Below are 16,837 nucleotides of genomic sequence, written 5' to 3'. Positions count from 1 at the left end.
CTGACACAATTCGGGGAGAAAAACCCGCCGAATTTATTTTTATTTATTTTTATTCTTCACAATTCCTGGTCAATCAGCCCCGCTGAGAGCCGCAGCTCCTGATTTGGCGACGGCTCCGTGTGTATATAAAAACCACTCCCGGCAGGATGGGGTGGGCAGAGTCCTCCCGCCGCTGCCTGCGCTTACAAACGGTATAAAACAACCCCGAAACAGCCCCCCTGGAACCCCCAAACCCCCAAATCTCTGCTGCACAGGCCAAGGCTGGGTCAGTGCGGTGTCTGGCACAGTCAGTGCCGGCTCTTCTACGTCCTCGACAACCCGCGGTTGTCCAAATCTTTCACCTGGGCAGTAAAAGAGGGTTCATTAGGTAGAATTCCATGGGTTTTTTCCCAGGGTCTGGGCTCATTCTGGCACTATACCTTGTATATTCGGACCAGCCAGTGCTCTGTGGTGTACGCCTCCTCCAGCACGTCCAGCTCAAAGTCCTTGTTGCCGATTTCGGCGTTCCTCACCCGGTCGTAGCCTGGCGGTCGCTCTAGGAGAGGGCAAAGGACAGGGCAGTGCTGCTGCATCGTGCCCCAGAGATGTCAGGGCGCAGTGGGACCCCCACAAGCAGTGTCACACCCCGGGGGTGACTCAGGGACTCACTGGCCTCGGTGTAGACCTGGCCGAAGCGGTAGTAGCACATCTTGTACATGAGGCAGTTGAGCAGCACCGGGGAGCCCTCGCGGTCCACTCGGAACTCCCCGGTGGGGGTGTAATAGTCGTGCTCCTTGATGTGGCGCCCCGTGTCCGTGCTGCCCCCGATCCGCACCATCCACAGGAACTTGTTGATGTCTGGAAGGCAGAGTTGGGGGGCAAAGAATGACGGCTTGAGTTGATTTAGGGGGCCAAGAGCAAAGGGTTAAATCGGGGTGAAAGAACATAAAGTAGGGATGTGGTAAAAGAATAAGGAGTCAAGTTGAGCTGGGGGTACAGGAGAGAGGGTTGAGGTGATGTGGGGGTGCCAAAAGCCAGGCTGAGTTGAGGGGGAGCTCCAAAGGCACGTGCAGCTCCAGAGAGGAGCATTCCAGCCCCGTTTTCACTCCACAGCCCCAGCTGGAGGTGGGGCTCTGCCAGCAGCAGCCCTGGCTGGGTCTGACCTGGCTCACAGCGGGATCTTACCGTCCGAGGAGTACCCGGTGAGGCCACCAAAGATGACCAGCACGTAGCTGACGTCCAGCTCCCTCATGATCTCGTAGGCTTTCTCCTCTGTCGATGCCATGGCCTGGGGCAGACATGGTGTCAGCCAGTGCTGGTGGTGCCCAGAAAGGCTGGCCAAGGCAGCAGGGAAGGGAGGGACGCACCTGGCCGACGCGGGAGATGTGCGTGTTGTTCCAGGTGTTGTTGTCCACCAGGATGGTCCGGTTGGCCATGGCAGTGATCTGGTACCCGTAATCCCACCAGGACATCACCTTGGCATCCTGCACCAAACAGCAGCTGTGTGTCAGCAGCTCAGTGAGCTGTGTCGGGTGCCCACGGCCCCAGCCCCCCGTACCTCCGGCGTGTTGTGCCGCAGCCAGTAATAAGCTTCTCGGAAATCATCGAAGATGATCCTGCTGCCATCCCCACCGCGGGCAGAGAGGACGATGGAGGGGGAGGAATAAGCCTCGCTGGTCACCCAGGTGGAGTGGAAGGTGTAGGTGATCAGGAAGAACGCCATGACCAGGATCATGCCGCTGGCAACCTGCAGGAACAACCCAGGATCTCAGCACTGGAGGGACGGGGCCGTCAGACTCCTGCACTCAGCCCATCAGGACCAGGCATCTTCCTGAGCCAGCCTGGGCTCACCTCGTTTTTAATGGGGTAGGTGGAGTCTTGCTGCTTTTTGCTCTTCTTGTCTGGCCGGCTGATATCCAGGTTCTTCATGTAGGTGGACAACACCTGAGAGACCCCGATGCCAGACAGGATGCACATCACCGGAGCCAGCACCAGCATGAGACGCACCTGTGGCAACAGCAGAACTGTCACAGAAGGAATCCAGCAGAAATCCAAGAGAAGAGGGAACTGATGCCATTCCTAATCCAGCACCTCAAATTCAGTGGATATATCAGCCTCGGGGTAAACCTGTGGCTGTTTTTTGTAGGGGGGAGCTGCCACCATATCTCAGACATGCCCAGGGGATGAGTGCTCAAAATTGGCCCAGATGGGAAACTGAGGTCACTTCAGCAGTCTCAGGTGGAAGCAAGGATTGGTAGCTGCCTCCACACCAGAACTCAACCACATTTAGTATTCAGGGTGCCACAGGAAGAATGGAAATGGGCTCATCGGCAACCATTTGTCACCAGTCCCTGTTTGAAAATCCAGGGAATTTGTTTGAGATTGCAGTGGGAGCTCGGCTCTGGGAGATCAGGAACACTGCCCAGGCACTGCTGGCCACAGGGACACGAGTAACACCCAAACCACTGAGTTTTGCAACTTCACCTTCCCTCACAGCAGAGAGGGGCAAAACAAAACCACATTTATGGAAGGGAGAAAAGCCCTCAGGGTGAAAGCACCATCACTAAGTTCAGAAAAACAAATTAAATTGTTATGAGCACTCAGTGGCAGTGCTGGTGCCTGCAGCCCTCACCATGACAGCCGAGAAGTACATGCTGGTCACACCGTACATGATGATGAAGATACGGGCATCCGAGAGGTTGCTGAAGCAGTAGTAGAGACCAACTGTGAGGGAGGAGAAAAAGGGGTCAGGTTCAGGCCAGAGATGAAATAAAACCAGGCACTGAGGGACAGAGAAGGACAGAGAAGGACAGAGAAGGACAGAGAAGGACAGAGAAGGACAGAGAAGGACAGAGAAGGACAGAGAAGGACAGAGAAGGACAGAGAAGGACAGAGAAGGACAGAGAAGGACAGAGAAGGACAGAGAAGGACAGAGAAGGACAGAGAAGGACAGAGAAGGACAGAGAAGGACAGAGAAGGACAGAGAAGGACAGAGAAGGACAGAGAAGGACAGAGAAGGACAGAGAAGGACAGAGAAGGACAGAGAAGGACAGAGAAGGACAGAGAAGGACAGAGAAGGACAGAGAAGGACAGAGGACACAGTGCTCTTCAGCAGGCTCGGCATAGCCAGAAGAGGCAGGAAAACCCTCTGGTGACTAACTCAAGGTCTGGGAACTCACCTGGGAACATGAAAACAAGGAGCTGCAGGTCAAAGTAGTAGGAGGACCAGGTGGTGGGCTGGTGCTCAGAGACAGAGGCAATGATGGGGATGTTGTTCTTGGCGTAGGAAGGGTCCAGCAGGGAATAGAAACGCCCTGTCCATGGGGAGATTTTCCCTAGGAAAGCGGAGAAAACAAATCCTCTTTGGATCCAGCAGAGTAATGGGCAATGTTGACATTGCACTCTCCCAGGGAAGCACATGGGAGGATGAATGAGTGACCCCAGACCTCGTTTAGAATCTCCATTACTCAAATCAATCTCCATTACATTAGAATCTCCATTACTCAAAAATTTTAGAAAGTAAATACAATGTAATTTCACTCTAAAAAACTCCTCCCTGTGCAACTCCTGGTTCTAGCTACCATCTCTTTGCTACTACAGAGCAACAATCAGTACCTGCAGCATCAGCCTGGTGTCCCCAGAGTCTCTGCCTCTCCCATCTTACAGCTGCTGCTGAAATATTCCTTGCTAATGCACTAATTCAGGCAGCCTCCCCCTTTGAGGGGACTCACAGGCACTGGCACCACAGTAACAGAGTTAGGCTGGACAAATTCCATGCCTTTGGAAGCAAGGAAAGGGCGTGAAACACCCTTGTAATGGCCACGGCCTCGGGCTACCTGTGAGCATCAGCACAGCCCCGACAGAGAGGAGGACGAAGCCGACCAGGGAAATGACGCTCCTGAAGAGGATTTCAAACTGCTGTGGGTTCAGCTTGCTCCGGAGGTAGTCCACAAAGGCATGGATCTGGCACAAGCCGAAGACTCCAAGGGCAGCCATGTGCTCTGAGGAGAGGACAGGCTGGGAGGGGGGCAGAGTGTGGTCAGACACAGAGACAAACAGGAGACATTACCAGCTTTTTTCCCAAATCACTGCTTGGAACAACCTCTGCCAGTCACAGGAAAACATTCAAATGTTCCCTCCCTGTGATTTGCACAGCTGGCACAAATCCTTTTCCTACATCCGCTTTGATTCTGATAAGAATCCATGTGGAAAATTAACCAGATTCTCTTGAAAACGAGCTGGGCAGACCTGTTTCCTGCCACACCAAGATACACATGGCATAAGTGCTTCCTTCACCAAAACCAAAGACATTTTTATGAGAGACAACCAGTGCCAGGAAGGTTATTAGGAGCTTTGAAAGTCATCCAGCAAAACCAAAGGCTCATTTTGCCAAAGGTGGCGGGGAATCAGCGTAATGGAAGCTGGAACAAGGAATCATCACCCACTCATAACCTCAGTGATGAAGGCAAGAAGTAAAACCAGGTGCCAGCGTGCTGTTGTTCTGTTAGAACCCATCCCTGAGCATGCAAACCCTCCTAGTGCCCACCTGGAAGCCAACAAAGGAGATCTGCATGGAGAGGATGGTTCCCAAGCAGTAGACTGTGCAGTAGGCTACGTAGATCCTGTGGGAGAAGCGGCCGGTGAGCATCAGCACCAGGACGTGTAAGGGGATGAGGTTGATCAGGAAGACGTAGCCGCCCCATGAGGAGACCTGCCAGGACACAAAGCAGACACACACCCACAAGTTCCAGGACTGAACAGCTGCAGAGCTGAGGTGAAACACAGAGGTTTAGCCTTTCTGGGATCACGGGCAGGATTTTCACACAGTAGCAATACCAGCTAGGATCTGCTCCATCTTAGGGCATTCTCCACACCCCAGCTGCCAGAAACATGGATTTTTCAACACTACTAAGAACAGCTCATACAAAATCCACTAGTTTTGGGAAGAAAGGACCCATTCCATTTCCACCTCTATAGAGGTTCTACCTCTCTGGACACAGGAACAGCACACCATGGCTCCCTGGTGAGTGCACCCAGAGGGATCTCAGAATCAGGTTCACCCCAGAGCTGGGAGAAGGGACACTCACCATGTAGAAATAGGCAAGGGCACACATGGCTGCCCAATAGATGGAGCCAGTTTTGACAGCCTTGATCCACATGTAGTATGTCAAGAGCATGCAGAATATGGCAATACCTGCAGAAGGACCCAGAGCTGTTAATGTCATCCCTGGGGCACGGCAGAGCATTCAAACCATTAAAAATAGATTTGTAAATGCTTTTGCTGCTCCATCACACAAAGAGCCAGGCCTGAGAAAAGCATTTGATATCTGGCTTCCAGACCAAAACACTGCAGAGTTTGTCTCTCACAGCTCACGTGGCTTTTTCCAGCCACACCAGCTGGAAGAACTCCTACACAGCCCCCAAAAGCCCAGCTACAGCAAAGGAACTTGGATCCTCTCCTGCCCCAGGCACTGGCAGTGAGATTGCTGCCTTTGCCAGTCCCAATGTCACTGCTGGAACAGGGATAACACCACAGAGGAACCACACAGATCTAGGCAGAGTTTGGGAGGGTGACAAAACCCTTTCTGATTGGCAAACAAGGATACTGGAGTAAACTTGCTGCCAGAGTTGGGAAACACTCCCTCTACTCCATGGCATGGCCAAGAACCACCTCTGATCCCAGATGGGTCAGGTTTATACAGCACAAACCCAGCAGGCGTCACTGGGAAAGGACAGAGCCTCTATTGTGCCCTGCAGCATCTTCCAGCACCACTTTCCAGCACCCAACAGCCCTTAAAGGTTCCCCCAAGGGTCACAAACTCACCCTCATTATCGTAGGAGCCGGCCACGGATCGAGAGATGTATCCAGGCACAACAGCAATCATGGCAGCAGCAAGGAGTCCTGCCCCTGCATCCTGGGAGAAACAGCCAGGGGAAAGACATCAGGGTTTAGGGATTTTATTACTCAAAGGAATAAAAATTGAGTGTGGAAACAAAATTCTCAAACAGATCTCCCACTTCCCAGAAGATTGGGGTTTTGAAGAGTGTGGCAGTCACCTCTAAACCTTTGACCCAGCTGCTCTCCCAAAAGGAAAACAGCTCCTGCTCCTCTGGAAAGCCAAAGGCTGTGGGGCACACCCTGCTGGCCCCTGTACCTTGAGCTCTTTGGTGAGGTGGTAAGTCACAATGGTGGTAAAGGAGGAGAAGAGGGGAGCCAGGAACACGCAGACGTTACGGATGTCGATGGTGATGTGGAAGAAGTGCAGCACGTGGTAAATCGCTGCTGATGTGATCATCAGACCTGGGGATGGAAATGACACCATTATCCAGGTGCTCCAAATACTCACTGGGAAGAAGCTGCTGCCAAGGATGCATCCCCAAGTTGCCCTCTGTTCCAGCTGGCACTCCTGGATGCAGTCCCCACCCCGATTTTCCCTTGCACCAGGTGCATTTCAGCTTGGCAAAAGCTTTACCTGGGTAAATGGTTCCCCCAATGATCCTGCCCAGGGGGTACCATGCTCGGTCGTCAAACCAGTTGTGGAATTTGTAGAAGCCCTCCTCAGCCAGGAAGCGGGTGGTGCGGTAATTGAAGTACCTGCAAGGGTGACAAGGTGTGACAGCACTGTGGGGGCTGCTCTCATGTGTTCCACACACAGGGAACTGGCCCTGTTTTATTCAACTGCCCCAAACATCAGCTGCAAAGGTTCATTCCTCCTCCCAGTGGGCTTAAAAGTTCATTAACAAAGGTGGCAATGTCCCTTGGGACTGATTTAATCAGCTTGGGACACTGGCACTAATTGTGCCAGGAGCTTCCTCTCCTGTGTCCAGGTCAGGAATAACCTCATCCCAGGAGAAAAGCAACGGCAGGTGATTCCTGAATCTGGGTTGCAGGAAGAGCCCTGGGTACCAAATAAATTTGGGTGGGGAAGAAGAGAACCAAGCTGTACTAAAACACACCCTCCAAATCCCACATCTTTAATGGGGATTAACTTGAGCCTGGCACCATCGCCTGAATTCCGTGTGCTCCAGAAGGGGAAAAGCCCAACAGGCCCCCAGGAAATGAGAGAACGACACTCACGGGTCAAACTCATGGATGACGCTTTCAAATCTTAAGACGGAGAAAAGTCTCGTGGAGAAAGCTGCAAACACAGAAAAGGGCAGAGTGAACACACAGAGCTCAGGAGTGACCCTCTGTTTCCCTGCACCAGGACCATCCCTGAGGGCACAGACTTACACAGGACAGCTGCCATCGACAGGATGAGGAGCTTGAGCAGCGTGTCCTGCTTCTCATAGGAGAGCCGGAGAAACCCCAACTTGGTCATTTTCACATCAAATGCAGGGCCTGAGGATCCTTGAATGCCTGAATACAATCAAGAAGATATCAAAGAGCACATCACATTGTCTTTAAAGCCTTCATGAGCCTTTGGATTTTAAATCCCCTGCTCTGGCCCAGACTTCACCCCTGCCAGGTGCTTGTGCTTCCCCCCACAAACCCCTCACCTCCTGTCCTGACCTGAGCTGCCACCCCAAATCCTGGCTGGTTTTCCTTCCTTTACAGAGCCCAGAACTTCTCCAGGGCAGAGGATGTGCCTGTTTCTCTGTGCACAGAACAAAACCCCAGTGCAAACTTGAGCAAAACCCCTGCCTTCCTTCTGGATGCTCTCTGCAGTTTAACCATCACCTGCAAGCAATGCACAAAGAATAGAATCCATGGAGAATGCAAGAAATGGGTGGTTTTTCTCACATGCAGGAGATCTGAACAGCTCCTGGTTAATCCCATTTTGGATTACTTATGTCAAATATATATCCCAGTAGTTTGTTAATGCAGACCAGGACACTAGATCGGTTTTGCTCACACCAGACAATGTGGATGTTTAATTCTACCTCCCTGCGGGGAGGAAAAGCCACAGAAATCGTGGGGTTGCACACCACGGAAGTGAAACTTTTACTGAAGAATCACAACTTAAACATCTTTCTACCTTGAAAACACTCAGATTTCTTCAAATCCTTTCTTGCCCAATCAGTCAGGAAAACCCCTCCTGCTGCTGCGGGCAGGCTCAGTCCCAGCTCGGGTGGGTGAATGTGCAGTTCAGGTCTCTGAGCTACAACATCAGGGAGGATGCATTGGGACAGGCTGAGATTTAAAACCCAAACTGGGCCTAGAAAAGCCTTCCCGTGCCCAAAAGTGATTCTGACTGGCACACATTGGGCACTGCCTGGTACAGAAATACCGTGTGCTGGTTATTTCCTGGATCCCCCGGGATAACGGAGCTCAGTGCAGATGCCTCCGGACACGAGTGGCTCTGCCTGGGATGCCCCGATGTGCTCGGGGGGTGCCTTCACCCCCAGGAACTCCCAGTGACACCGAGCACTCCCGACCCGCCGTGCTGCCCCCCACGCCCCCCGGACACCGCCAGGCTCCGGCCCCTGATCAGCGCCAGGGTCTCAGCCCACACGCCTGGGGACTCCTCAACGCCCCGGCTCCCTCTCCCCACACGCCCGGGCACCCTCCAAGGCCCGGGCACCCCATGACCCCTCAGCTCCCTCACTCCGCACACACACCCGGGCACCCCGCAGCCCCGGCACCCCTCCACCCCCCCGGGCCCGAGGATCCCCCCCGGCTCCCCCAGCCCCGCTCGGGTCCTGCTCCCGTCCCTCACCGCGGCCCCGCCGCCCCGTCCATCCGCCCCGCGCAGCCGCCCTGCCGCCACCGCCGCCAGCCCGCGCCCCGCCCCCGCCCGCTTCCCATTGGCCCTCGGGCACGCCACTCCAGACGCGGCCCCGCTCATTGGCCGAAGCGCCGAACACTCAATCGGGTGCGGGCGGCGCGTGCGGGTCACGGCGCCTTCCGATTGGCGGAGCGGGAGGTGGGCGGTGCCGGCGGGGAACGAGCCGTGACGTGTCCGTCCGGCTTGGCGGCGCCGGCGGGTCACGTGGGCGGAGCCGGAAGCGGGCCGGCCTGGCCACGTGGGCGGCGGAACCACTGCGGGGCACGGGGGGAGCCCGGCCCGGGGAAACCCGGCCCGGAGTAACGACAGCGGCAGGCGCAGAACGGCTGAGAATCGTGGTTTCTCCGTTTAATGTTTCAGTGTGAAAATACTAGAGAAAAGTTGATAAACCGGCCCGAAATATCCAAAGGGGTTTGAACGTCACCGGTTCCTTTCCCCGACCCGACAGAAACGGTACATGCACGGGAGGGGGACGCTGTGCTCAGCGGGAGCTCCCGGAAATGCCCGCCCCCCTCCCACGACCTGAGTTAGGGGAGATGGAGGGAGCGGGAAGGGGGACGAGGGGCAGGGGGACACGGGGGAGACACGGGAGGGACACAACGGCAAAACGGGGTGACGGAGTTCCGACCCACCGGCCCGAGGCAGGGAGATGGCACGGGAAAGGCGTACAAAAGAGTCCACTATAAAACAAGCGCAGGGCACAACCCGGCTCCTGGCAACTCACAAAGGTGTTAAAAACCCAGATTTCCCCCCAAAAAACTTCCAGGGGTAGACGCAGAACTGACAGTGACACCTCGTCAGGCTGGGTCCTGGCCGTCCCTGGACATCGGGGGCGCAGAGAAGCCCGTGGGTGTCCCCCCGCCCCGGGGTCTGGGGGCAGCTCAGTGCCCCGGAGCAGCCGCGTGTTTGGCAGGAGAGGGCGAAGAGGAGGAGGAGGAAGAGGAGGAGGAGGGGGAGGAGGAAGCACCGCCCAGAGCGGACTGAAGGTAAACGGTCTTGTGAAAGAGTCTGTTGCTGAGGAAAACCACCAAGGAGAAGAGGCGGAGCTGGAAGTGGCTGAAAGGGAAGAGAGTCCATCAGCTCCCGATGTCAGGAGCGCCCCCGCTGGGGTTTGGGGAGCGCTGGGGGTGTTGGACAAGAATCAGTGGGTGTGAATGGATACTCACTAGGTTTTGCCGGGGGTCCTGGCTTCATTGGCGCTGATGATGAAGAGGGGGAAAAGGATGGAAAAGAGGCAACCGCTGCAGGGGAAAAATACAATAGAATAAAATAAGGGGCACTTGATGTGTCTGGTGGGTGTCAGGAGGAGGAGAGGCCAGAGTGGCTTTCCCACCTGATGATGTAGGAGGATTGCATGGCCGTGAGAAATGCCAGTGGTAAGCCAAAGCCAAAGTAGTAGGGCCAGTTCCTCTCAATGTTGGACAACCGTTGGTGCATTTCGATTCCTGCCAAGAGGAAAATGCCGTGGAAATGAGCCCATGGGGAGGAGACGCCCTCACTGCAGAATCACAGAACCATTCAGGCATGAAAAGACCTACATTCACCTCCTTTGAGCAATCCCCACCTTGTCAGCAGACCACTGAGTGTCACATCCAGTCATTTCCTGAACTCCAGGGATGGGGACTACACCACCTCCCTGGGCAGCCCCTTCCAATGCCTGACCACCCTTTCAGCGAAGAAATTCATCCTGATGTCCAACTTGAACCTCCCTGGCACAGCTTGAGGCTGTGTTCTCTCATCCTGTCACTTTTTATGTGGGAGCAGAGCCCAACCCCTGCCTGGCTGTCCCTTCCTGTCAGGGAGTTGTGCAGAGCCAGAAGGTTCCCCCTGAACCTGCTTTGCTCCAGGCTGAGCCCCTTCCCAGCTCCCCCAGCTGCTCCTGGGGCACCAGCCCGTTCCCCAGCTCTGGATCCATCTCTGGACATGCTCCAGCCCCTCCATGTCCTTGAGGCCTCATGAAGGGCTCAGAACTGGACACAGCACTCAAGGCCTCCACCAGTGGCCAGCACAGGGGGCAGGCAATGCCCTGGAGCTGTGGCCACACTGGGGCTGCTGCAGGCCAGGTACCACTGGCCATCTTACCACCACTGCTGGCTCACATTTACCCTTCATTCCATATATAACCTGATGGAAGATCAGCCTTTGACACCCCAATTGGATGCTCCTTCAACTCAATCCAGGTAAATTCCCCCTCCCCATGCAGGGAGCCTCCGTCACCTTTGTTAAACCAGCGGTACTCGAAGCAGTAGAGCGAGTAGAGCAGCGACATGTGGAGGAGGCTGATCAGCTGCCCAATGAGGTCGATGGGGAACAGGCTCACGATCATTCCCTGGGATAGAAAAGGAGAGGATTGAGAGAGGGACGCTCAGGATTTGGGGGAGGGCAGCACTTGAGCTGGTGAGGTGGTTGCTTGTCTCACCTGGATGAGGAAAAGTGCCTGCAAGAGGAGGTTGAACAACATGTCAGCGATGATTTTGCTGACGCTGGGGAAGGGGTGAGGCTTCCTGCCCGACACTTCAAACGCCAGATCCGCGATGTCCTGCCAGCAGAGATGGGTGTGAGGCAAATGGAACTCAAGAGCCATGGGGGCTTTGGGGAAATTAAACCCAGGATGATGCTCCTGAGCTGCTTTTGCCCACCAGGACTATGCCCAGAGCCTGTTTTGGGGTGGGATTTCATCTTGTGCCCCCATACAACCTGATCAAGCCCCACCCAATGAGGAAATTCCCCCCCGTTTGCTCAAGGCAGGGCCCAGGTTCCTGTCACCTACCTGAAACCAGATGGCATTGACCACCTTACTGAGCACAAAGAGGGGCAGGACCCAGAGAGCGCTGAAAATGGAGGTGAGGATGAACTCCAGCCAGGACCAGACATCACCATGTAAGGAAGGGTCACCTTTGGAAGAGAGACACACCTGAGGAACTGCTATAGGAACCTGCAAATGCTTCCTGGCACAGCCATCAGGGAGTTTCTCCTCACTCTAGTTCTTTAAACGTCTTTAAAAGCACATTTCCATCCACTTGATTTTTACTTAAATGCAAAAACACACAGACAAATGTGTTTGAAATCCACCCCTGGGCTGGATCCCTGATGTGCACAGGCTGTCAGCAGGGTGATCCACCCCTGGTTTTCTATTGGATGATTAATGATGGGATTGGTTGGTACTGGGAAGAAGTGGAAAACAACACAAGGGGACAGAGGTGTGAGGATCAGTTCAGTGGACAAAGACTCCAAACTCATCCCATGGACTGCTGAGCACCCTGGAACACCCCAAGGGGAAAGGCACCCACCGATGATCTGCGCCGTGACCGACTGAAGGACGGGGATGAACACTCGGTAGAACAAGAAGAGACTAAGCTGCAGGGAAAAACAAACAAGGGCTCTCAGTGAGGCATTGCAGGGGTATTTTGTGCTCCTGTGGCTACAGATCCAAAGGCACATCTGCCTCCCCTCCCTCAGTAATCCAGAAATACAGAGGAACAAGGATTTCTGTTTAAATACAGCCACAACTTGCAGCTAACACTGAGCCAATCCCTTGTAAACTGCACCACTGTAATGAGAAAATGAAACTATTTATCTGGTTGTTTGATTTATGAAGTCTTGGCTCCATTAAGAATCAGCCTTATGAACCAGGCATAGCAAGTCAGAGCTGAGGGAATGCCTTTTAAGAATTCAGTATCCAATTGGCAAAACAGTATGCCAGGCTGCAGCAAAGCAGGAATTAAATATTCAGCTGGAGAGCAGTCTCAAAGACTTGGAAAAGCAGCTTGGATTTCACGTGTGGGTCTCTTAAGTAAGTCTGTGGTCCTGTATCCCACAGTGAATCCCTTAAAATACAGCACTGGGATGGGAAAGTGGAAAATTCCCAGCAATTCCTGCTGCCATGCTGATAGCTCACCACTCACAGCCTATGAGGGCTGGAGCAGGACATGGGTTTTCACAGGGCTTTTAAAATAAAAACCATAATAACCAAGAAAAATCTCTACATACCCAGAAGACACCTCCATTCCAGGCACAACACTGAAATATCCGGCTCACTATCCGGGGTTCACTGCAGGAGAGAGGTGTGTTAATGTCCCAGCACCTGGACAAATGTCCCCTCATGAGTGCCAAATGCTGCTGCCCCACATTCTGGACACCTTGGAAAAGTCACTGAGAACCAGCTCAACACCAATTGTGCCTGATTTTATCCATAGAAATCCTGGAAGGAATCCCTGCAGAGATTCACACCATGTCTCAGCCAGTGCAGTCTCTACAAGACTTAATCAAGGAGACTCTTTGAACCTTTATTAATTCCCAAAATCTGCACTGAAACAGAAGAAAAGCAAAGCACTCTTCCAGATTTTTTAAGCACATATTGGAGATCTTGGGCTTTGTTCTCTCCAAACTCTTGCCACAATAAAATCAGGAAATTTGGGACATTTTTTGGTCTTGGAAGAGGCTGTTTCAGCTCGGGGTAGTTTTGGTGCCTCTGGACATGCAAGAGCAGCTCCATGGGACTCTGCAGCACTTTCCCAGTCAGCTCTTGACACCAGAGTGATTTTGCTATAAAGAAAACCATCAGAATTCAGCTGTTTATTAACATAAACAAAACGAAAAAGTTATACGTTCCTTCAGAGGCAGCCAAGATGTGGAGCTGCAGAGACCCCTGAGGAGTATCAGGATCATGGGAGAGTTTTCTTTCACCTTTCAGCCAGTATGTCTCAAAATGTGCATTACTGCCCAAAACCACTGTGTGACATGCCAGCCCAGTGCCACCAGGGCAGCAGAGACATCCTGGCACGGTCTGGGAGTCAGACATAGGAACAGATGCTGTTTGCTCCTGCATGGGGATAATTCTGGCATTTCCAGAACCACTGAGGTTCTGCAGCTCCAAACTCCACAAAAGACAGCAGGGCTGAGGAAAAGAGACACTCACTCTGCCCCAAAGTGGACATTGGATCCAAGCTGCTGTTTCTTTCCTCATCCCATGATTACCAGCAATAACAATGGATCTGAGATAGGACGAGGATTCAGGAGGAAAGGAAACCCATAAATCCACATTCTTTTGGTGGTAATTCAAACTGATTATCAAACAACGTAAAAGGTCCAACTTCTTATCTCATGATAACAGCTCCAGCTCCATTACACAGTGGAAAAAGGGAGTTTCATGCCATGTGTTTCCCATTAATTGGCTCTGACTACCAGAGGAGAAGGGAATTACCCCATTTCTGACCAGCCACGCCCCATACTCACTTCTCTTGCTTCTTCTCTTCCATGTGAAACCTCCGCTGGGCGAGCGCGCTGTTGGCTCTCCTCCGCCTCTGCTCTTCCCTTTTCTGCTGGATCCGGGCATCCAGCTTGGAGATGGTGCAGATGCCCCAGATGGAGTCCTTAATTCCCTGTGGGCATGAGGAGAGAGGAGCAAGAGCTGTGGCTGACCCAGGTCAAACCTTCCTGGTGCCATGGCTGGCCTCACTCCCTGGCTGCTTGGGCTCAGCTGGAGCCAAGGCCTGGAGCAGCAACACTGCCTCTCTTCCATGGCCCAGTGATCTAAATCACTGCACATTCCAGCATCTCCATGGCCAGCAGTAATTTTTTTCTGTAAAGGTGTGATTTCTCTTCCAATCTGCACTATTTAAAACCCTGGCAAAAAAATCAGTCGGATCTCTCCCAGCCTTGTCTGGCAGGAAGCCCCTCATTCCCTGCCAGCTCTCTGAGGCCAATAAAGTGAAATTACACCAATATTTGGGATGTGCAAGGTCTGACTGTATGTTATGAATTTGATGCTTATTCCTTCACAAATAAAAGCATCTGTCCTCATCCCAGAGGCTGCCTCCCACCAGCCACATCCATGCAAGCCTGGTAATAAGAGAGTGTCCAGAAGTTTTCCCTTATTCCATGCTTGGAAGATTTGCAGAGCTCCCTCCTAGGACTTGGCTTGTCCAGAGAGGTTGTGGCTGTCCCATCCCTGGGACTGTCCATCCTGCCCAAGGCCAGGCTGGATGGGGCTTGTGGAAGGTGCCCCTGCCCTTGGCAAGGACATGGAACAAGAAAGACTTAAGGGTCCCTTCCAACCCAAACCCCTCTGGGATCCTGTTCAATTATTTCCAGCTCCAGGTGATCCCACAACTATCATCATCACAATTTCCCTTTAAAATAAAGATCATAAGGATGAGCCAGGATGGTGTCACCACCCTGGTTGGGTTCATGTAGCTCTTGACCAAAGAGGATAAATTCCAATGCCAAATTCACATCTGAAACAGCAGAGCTGGGCCCTGACCCAGGCAGCTTTTCCAGCTGATGGTGCAGGAGCACTGGGAAATGACACAACTCCTGCTTTTAGATTGTGGCCACAGGACTTGGATCAAACCTTTCTTTGTTTTCCAGAGTTATTTCTGAGCATGAGTTATTGCTCAGTGCCACAGCATAAGTGGCTTTTAGCCTGTATTTAACCCTGGATGATGGGAGAGGGTGGGAGCAGTGAAGTGACACAGACCTTATTGCTGGGACAGAGCTGCTGTGTTAACAGACATTCATTTATTATTATTATTGTTATTATCAAATTATATACAATATTATACATTCTATATTATATTATAAACTTTGTGTGTTGTTATGTATTGTGATTTTATAATTAATATTGTTGTTTCTATTATTGAGATTTTTCATTAATTTGAGCCCAAAGGAAATCTGTCAGAGGTTCTGCAGCAAACACTGAGCCCTTTGCAATAGACACACCACAAAACAGTGTTGAAATACACCTGGAGACCCTTTTCCTTCCAATTCCCCGATGCCATGGGAAGGAGGGTGCTCCCAAAGTGCACAGGAGCAGCCCCAGGACCCGGAGCCTCACCCTGACGAGGTCATGAAGGAAGATTCTCACGCTGTCGGCCATCTCGACTCCAGCATCACCTCTGCTTCCCAAACTATCAACTACAGGGAGAGGGGGAGAGCCGGACCCAAGCCTCTCTCATCCTGGAGAGATGGGAAACGGATGGAGCCTGCAGAGAGAGAGCACACAGGGCCACGGCACAGCTGTTAACAGTGGGCTAACTGGGAATTACAAGTTCAGTCACACCCCGGTGATTTCCAGCAGGATTCCCGGCCCTCACTGGCTTCCCACGGGCACAACCATTCTCCACCAGGCCAGGGAATGGACCCACCCTGCTCATACCACAGTGTTAGCGAGCTCAGGGTTAGAGGAAAGCTCTTGTAAAGCACCAGAGAAACAAGACCAGTATCTGATTCAAGGAAAAAAAAAATAAACCACCAGCTAATAAAACTTGTGCTTTCCCAGCAGGAAGCAAAGCTCTCATTCCTCCCAGGCAGCTCTGGAGCAGGCTGGAGTCACAAACCCCGGCTTGTCACTGGCGCTGCTGCAGCCGCGGGACACAAACAATTAAAAATCATTTTAAAAACTGGTTTGTTTTGGTTATTCCTAGTCAGACCCTGCCGGGATCTAAGCTGCAGAACCAGAGTCGGCCTCCAGATTTATTACCGAGTTAATCACGGACAGCTTCCTCCTAAAAACCCGAGTCATGGAATAGCCTGAAGAGGAAGGCACCCCCAGGAATTGCCCACTGCTATGGGGGTGACCTGGGGTCTGCACCCCCTGACAGCTGAGGGGGTGACCCGGGGAGGGGCAGAACCCCCTCGTGGCTGCCGAGGTCTGAGTGACCCCCATAATTGGGGGGACACACGTACTTTACCTCAGGGCTGTTCCCAGTCTCCCCACCCAGTGTGTCTGAGGGGGGACGGTTCCCAAATGCCCTCAGGGCCGCCCCCGCAGTGCCCAGAATCCCCTCGAGGTTTGTCTCGCCACGGGAGACCCGCGGCTCCCGGCGCTGGCCCCCGAGGGTCTCTCCCTGTGCCGCCCCCCGGCCCCCCGGTCCCCCCGCACTCACCGGGGCCGGGCCAGGGGCGCACGGCGGGACGGGCCCGGCTCACACGGCCCGGCCGCGCCCACCGCGCATGCGCCGCGCGCACGGCGCACACGCACTGCCGCGGCCCCGCCCGCCGCCTCCAGCCCCGCCCACCACACAGGCCACGCCCACTCCAAGGGCACCGCCCCGGCACCGCCCACCGCCTCCTCTGCGCATGCGCCAAAGCCCAGCCCCGACACCTCCCCACTAATGCTGCTGCGCGTG

The 16,837-nt window shown here is 53.5% G+C and overlaps 2 protein-coding genes across 8 annotated transcripts; both read right to left on the bottom strand.

The window, feature by feature from the left end:
* Positions 1-32: 32 nt before the first annotated feature.
* On the bottom strand, positions 33-8,715 carry STT3A (STT3 oligosaccharyltransferase complex catalytic subunit A). Of its 7 annotated transcripts, none has more exons than XM_058857067.1 (20): positions 8,640-8,705; positions 7,959-8,081; positions 7,480-7,660; positions 7,214-7,339; positions 7,058-7,118; positions 6,453-6,574; positions 6,135-6,280; positions 5,804-5,894; positions 5,067-5,173; positions 4,526-4,690; positions 3,816-3,996; positions 3,159-3,314; positions 2,612-2,703; positions 1,831-1,986; positions 1,538-1,726; positions 1,347-1,463; positions 1,165-1,267; positions 649-837; positions 420-535; positions 33-341 (listed from the first exon to the last, which is right to left on the bottom strand). In XM_058857067.1, the coding sequence occupies exons 4-20, from the start codon at positions 7,299-7,301 to the stop codon at positions 303-305; spliced, it is 2,118 nt and encodes a 705-aa protein (XP_058713050.1). In that variant the 5' UTR covers positions 7,302-7,339; positions 7,480-7,660; positions 7,959-8,081; positions 8,640-8,705; the 3' UTR covers positions 33-302. The 7 variants fall into 7 exon arrangements, with proteins under 7 accessions (XP_058713050.1, XP_058713052.1, XP_058713054.1 ...); XM_058857069.1 differs by having other exon boundaries at positions 7,493-7,660; XM_058857071.1 differs by having other exon boundaries at positions 7,480-7,577.
* A 738-nt stretch (positions 8,716-9,453) lies between these two features.
* EI24 (EI24 autophagy associated transmembrane protein) lies at positions 9,454-16,544 on the bottom strand. Its single transcript, XM_058857113.1, has 11 exons — positions 16,400-16,544; positions 15,544-15,691; positions 13,944-14,089; positions 12,699-12,759; positions 11,999-12,065; positions 11,479-11,603; positions 11,128-11,247; positions 10,926-11,037; positions 10,042-10,153; positions 9,875-9,949; positions 9,454-9,764 (listed from the first exon to the last, which is right to left on the bottom strand). The coding sequence occupies exons 2-11, from the start codon at positions 15,583-15,585 to the stop codon at positions 9,590-9,592; spliced, it is 1,035 nt and encodes a 344-aa protein (XP_058713096.1). The 5' UTR covers positions 15,586-15,691; positions 16,400-16,544; the 3' UTR covers positions 9,454-9,589.
* Between the last annotated feature and the right edge of the window lie 293 nt (positions 16,545-16,837).

Source organism: Poecile atricapillus, chromosome 25, assembly GCF_030490865.1.
Source record: "Poecile atricapillus isolate bPoeAtr1 chromosome 25, bPoeAtr1.hap1, whole genome shotgun sequence".
Taxonomy (NCBI): Eukaryota; Metazoa; Chordata; class Aves; order Passeriformes; family Paridae; genus Poecile; species Poecile atricapillus.
Note: the sequence above shows the minus strand (reverse complement) of the source record. Positions and strands in the feature narration are given on the sequence as shown.

Bases quoted from the DNA above. Each gene is read 5' to 3' on its own strand.
- STT3A (XM_058857070.1), bottom strand. From the start codon at position 7,301: ATGACCAAGTTGGGGTTTCTCCGGCTCTCCTATGAGAAGCAGGACACG. The intron at 4,691-5,066 runs GTGAGTGTCCCT...GTGTCCTGGCAG, and splicing joins CCCTTGCCTATTTCTACATG to GTCTCCTCATGGGGCGGCTA. The intron at 2,704-3,158 runs GTGAGTTCCCAG...CCTCCCTCACAG, and splicing joins CCTTGTTTTCATGTTCCCAG to TTGGTCTCTACTACTGCTTC.
- EI24 (XM_058857113.1), bottom strand. From the start codon at position 15,585: ATGGCCGACAGCGTGAGAATCTTCCTTCATGACCTCGTCAGG. The intron at 9,950-10,041 runs GTGGGAAAGCCA...TTTCCCCTGCAG, and splicing joins CAATCCTCCTACATCATCAG to CGGTTGCCTCTTTTCCATCC. The intron at 9,765-9,874 runs GTGAGTATCCAT...CTTCCCTTTCAG, and splicing joins AGGACCCCCGGCAAAACCTA to CCACTTCCAGCTCCGCCTCT.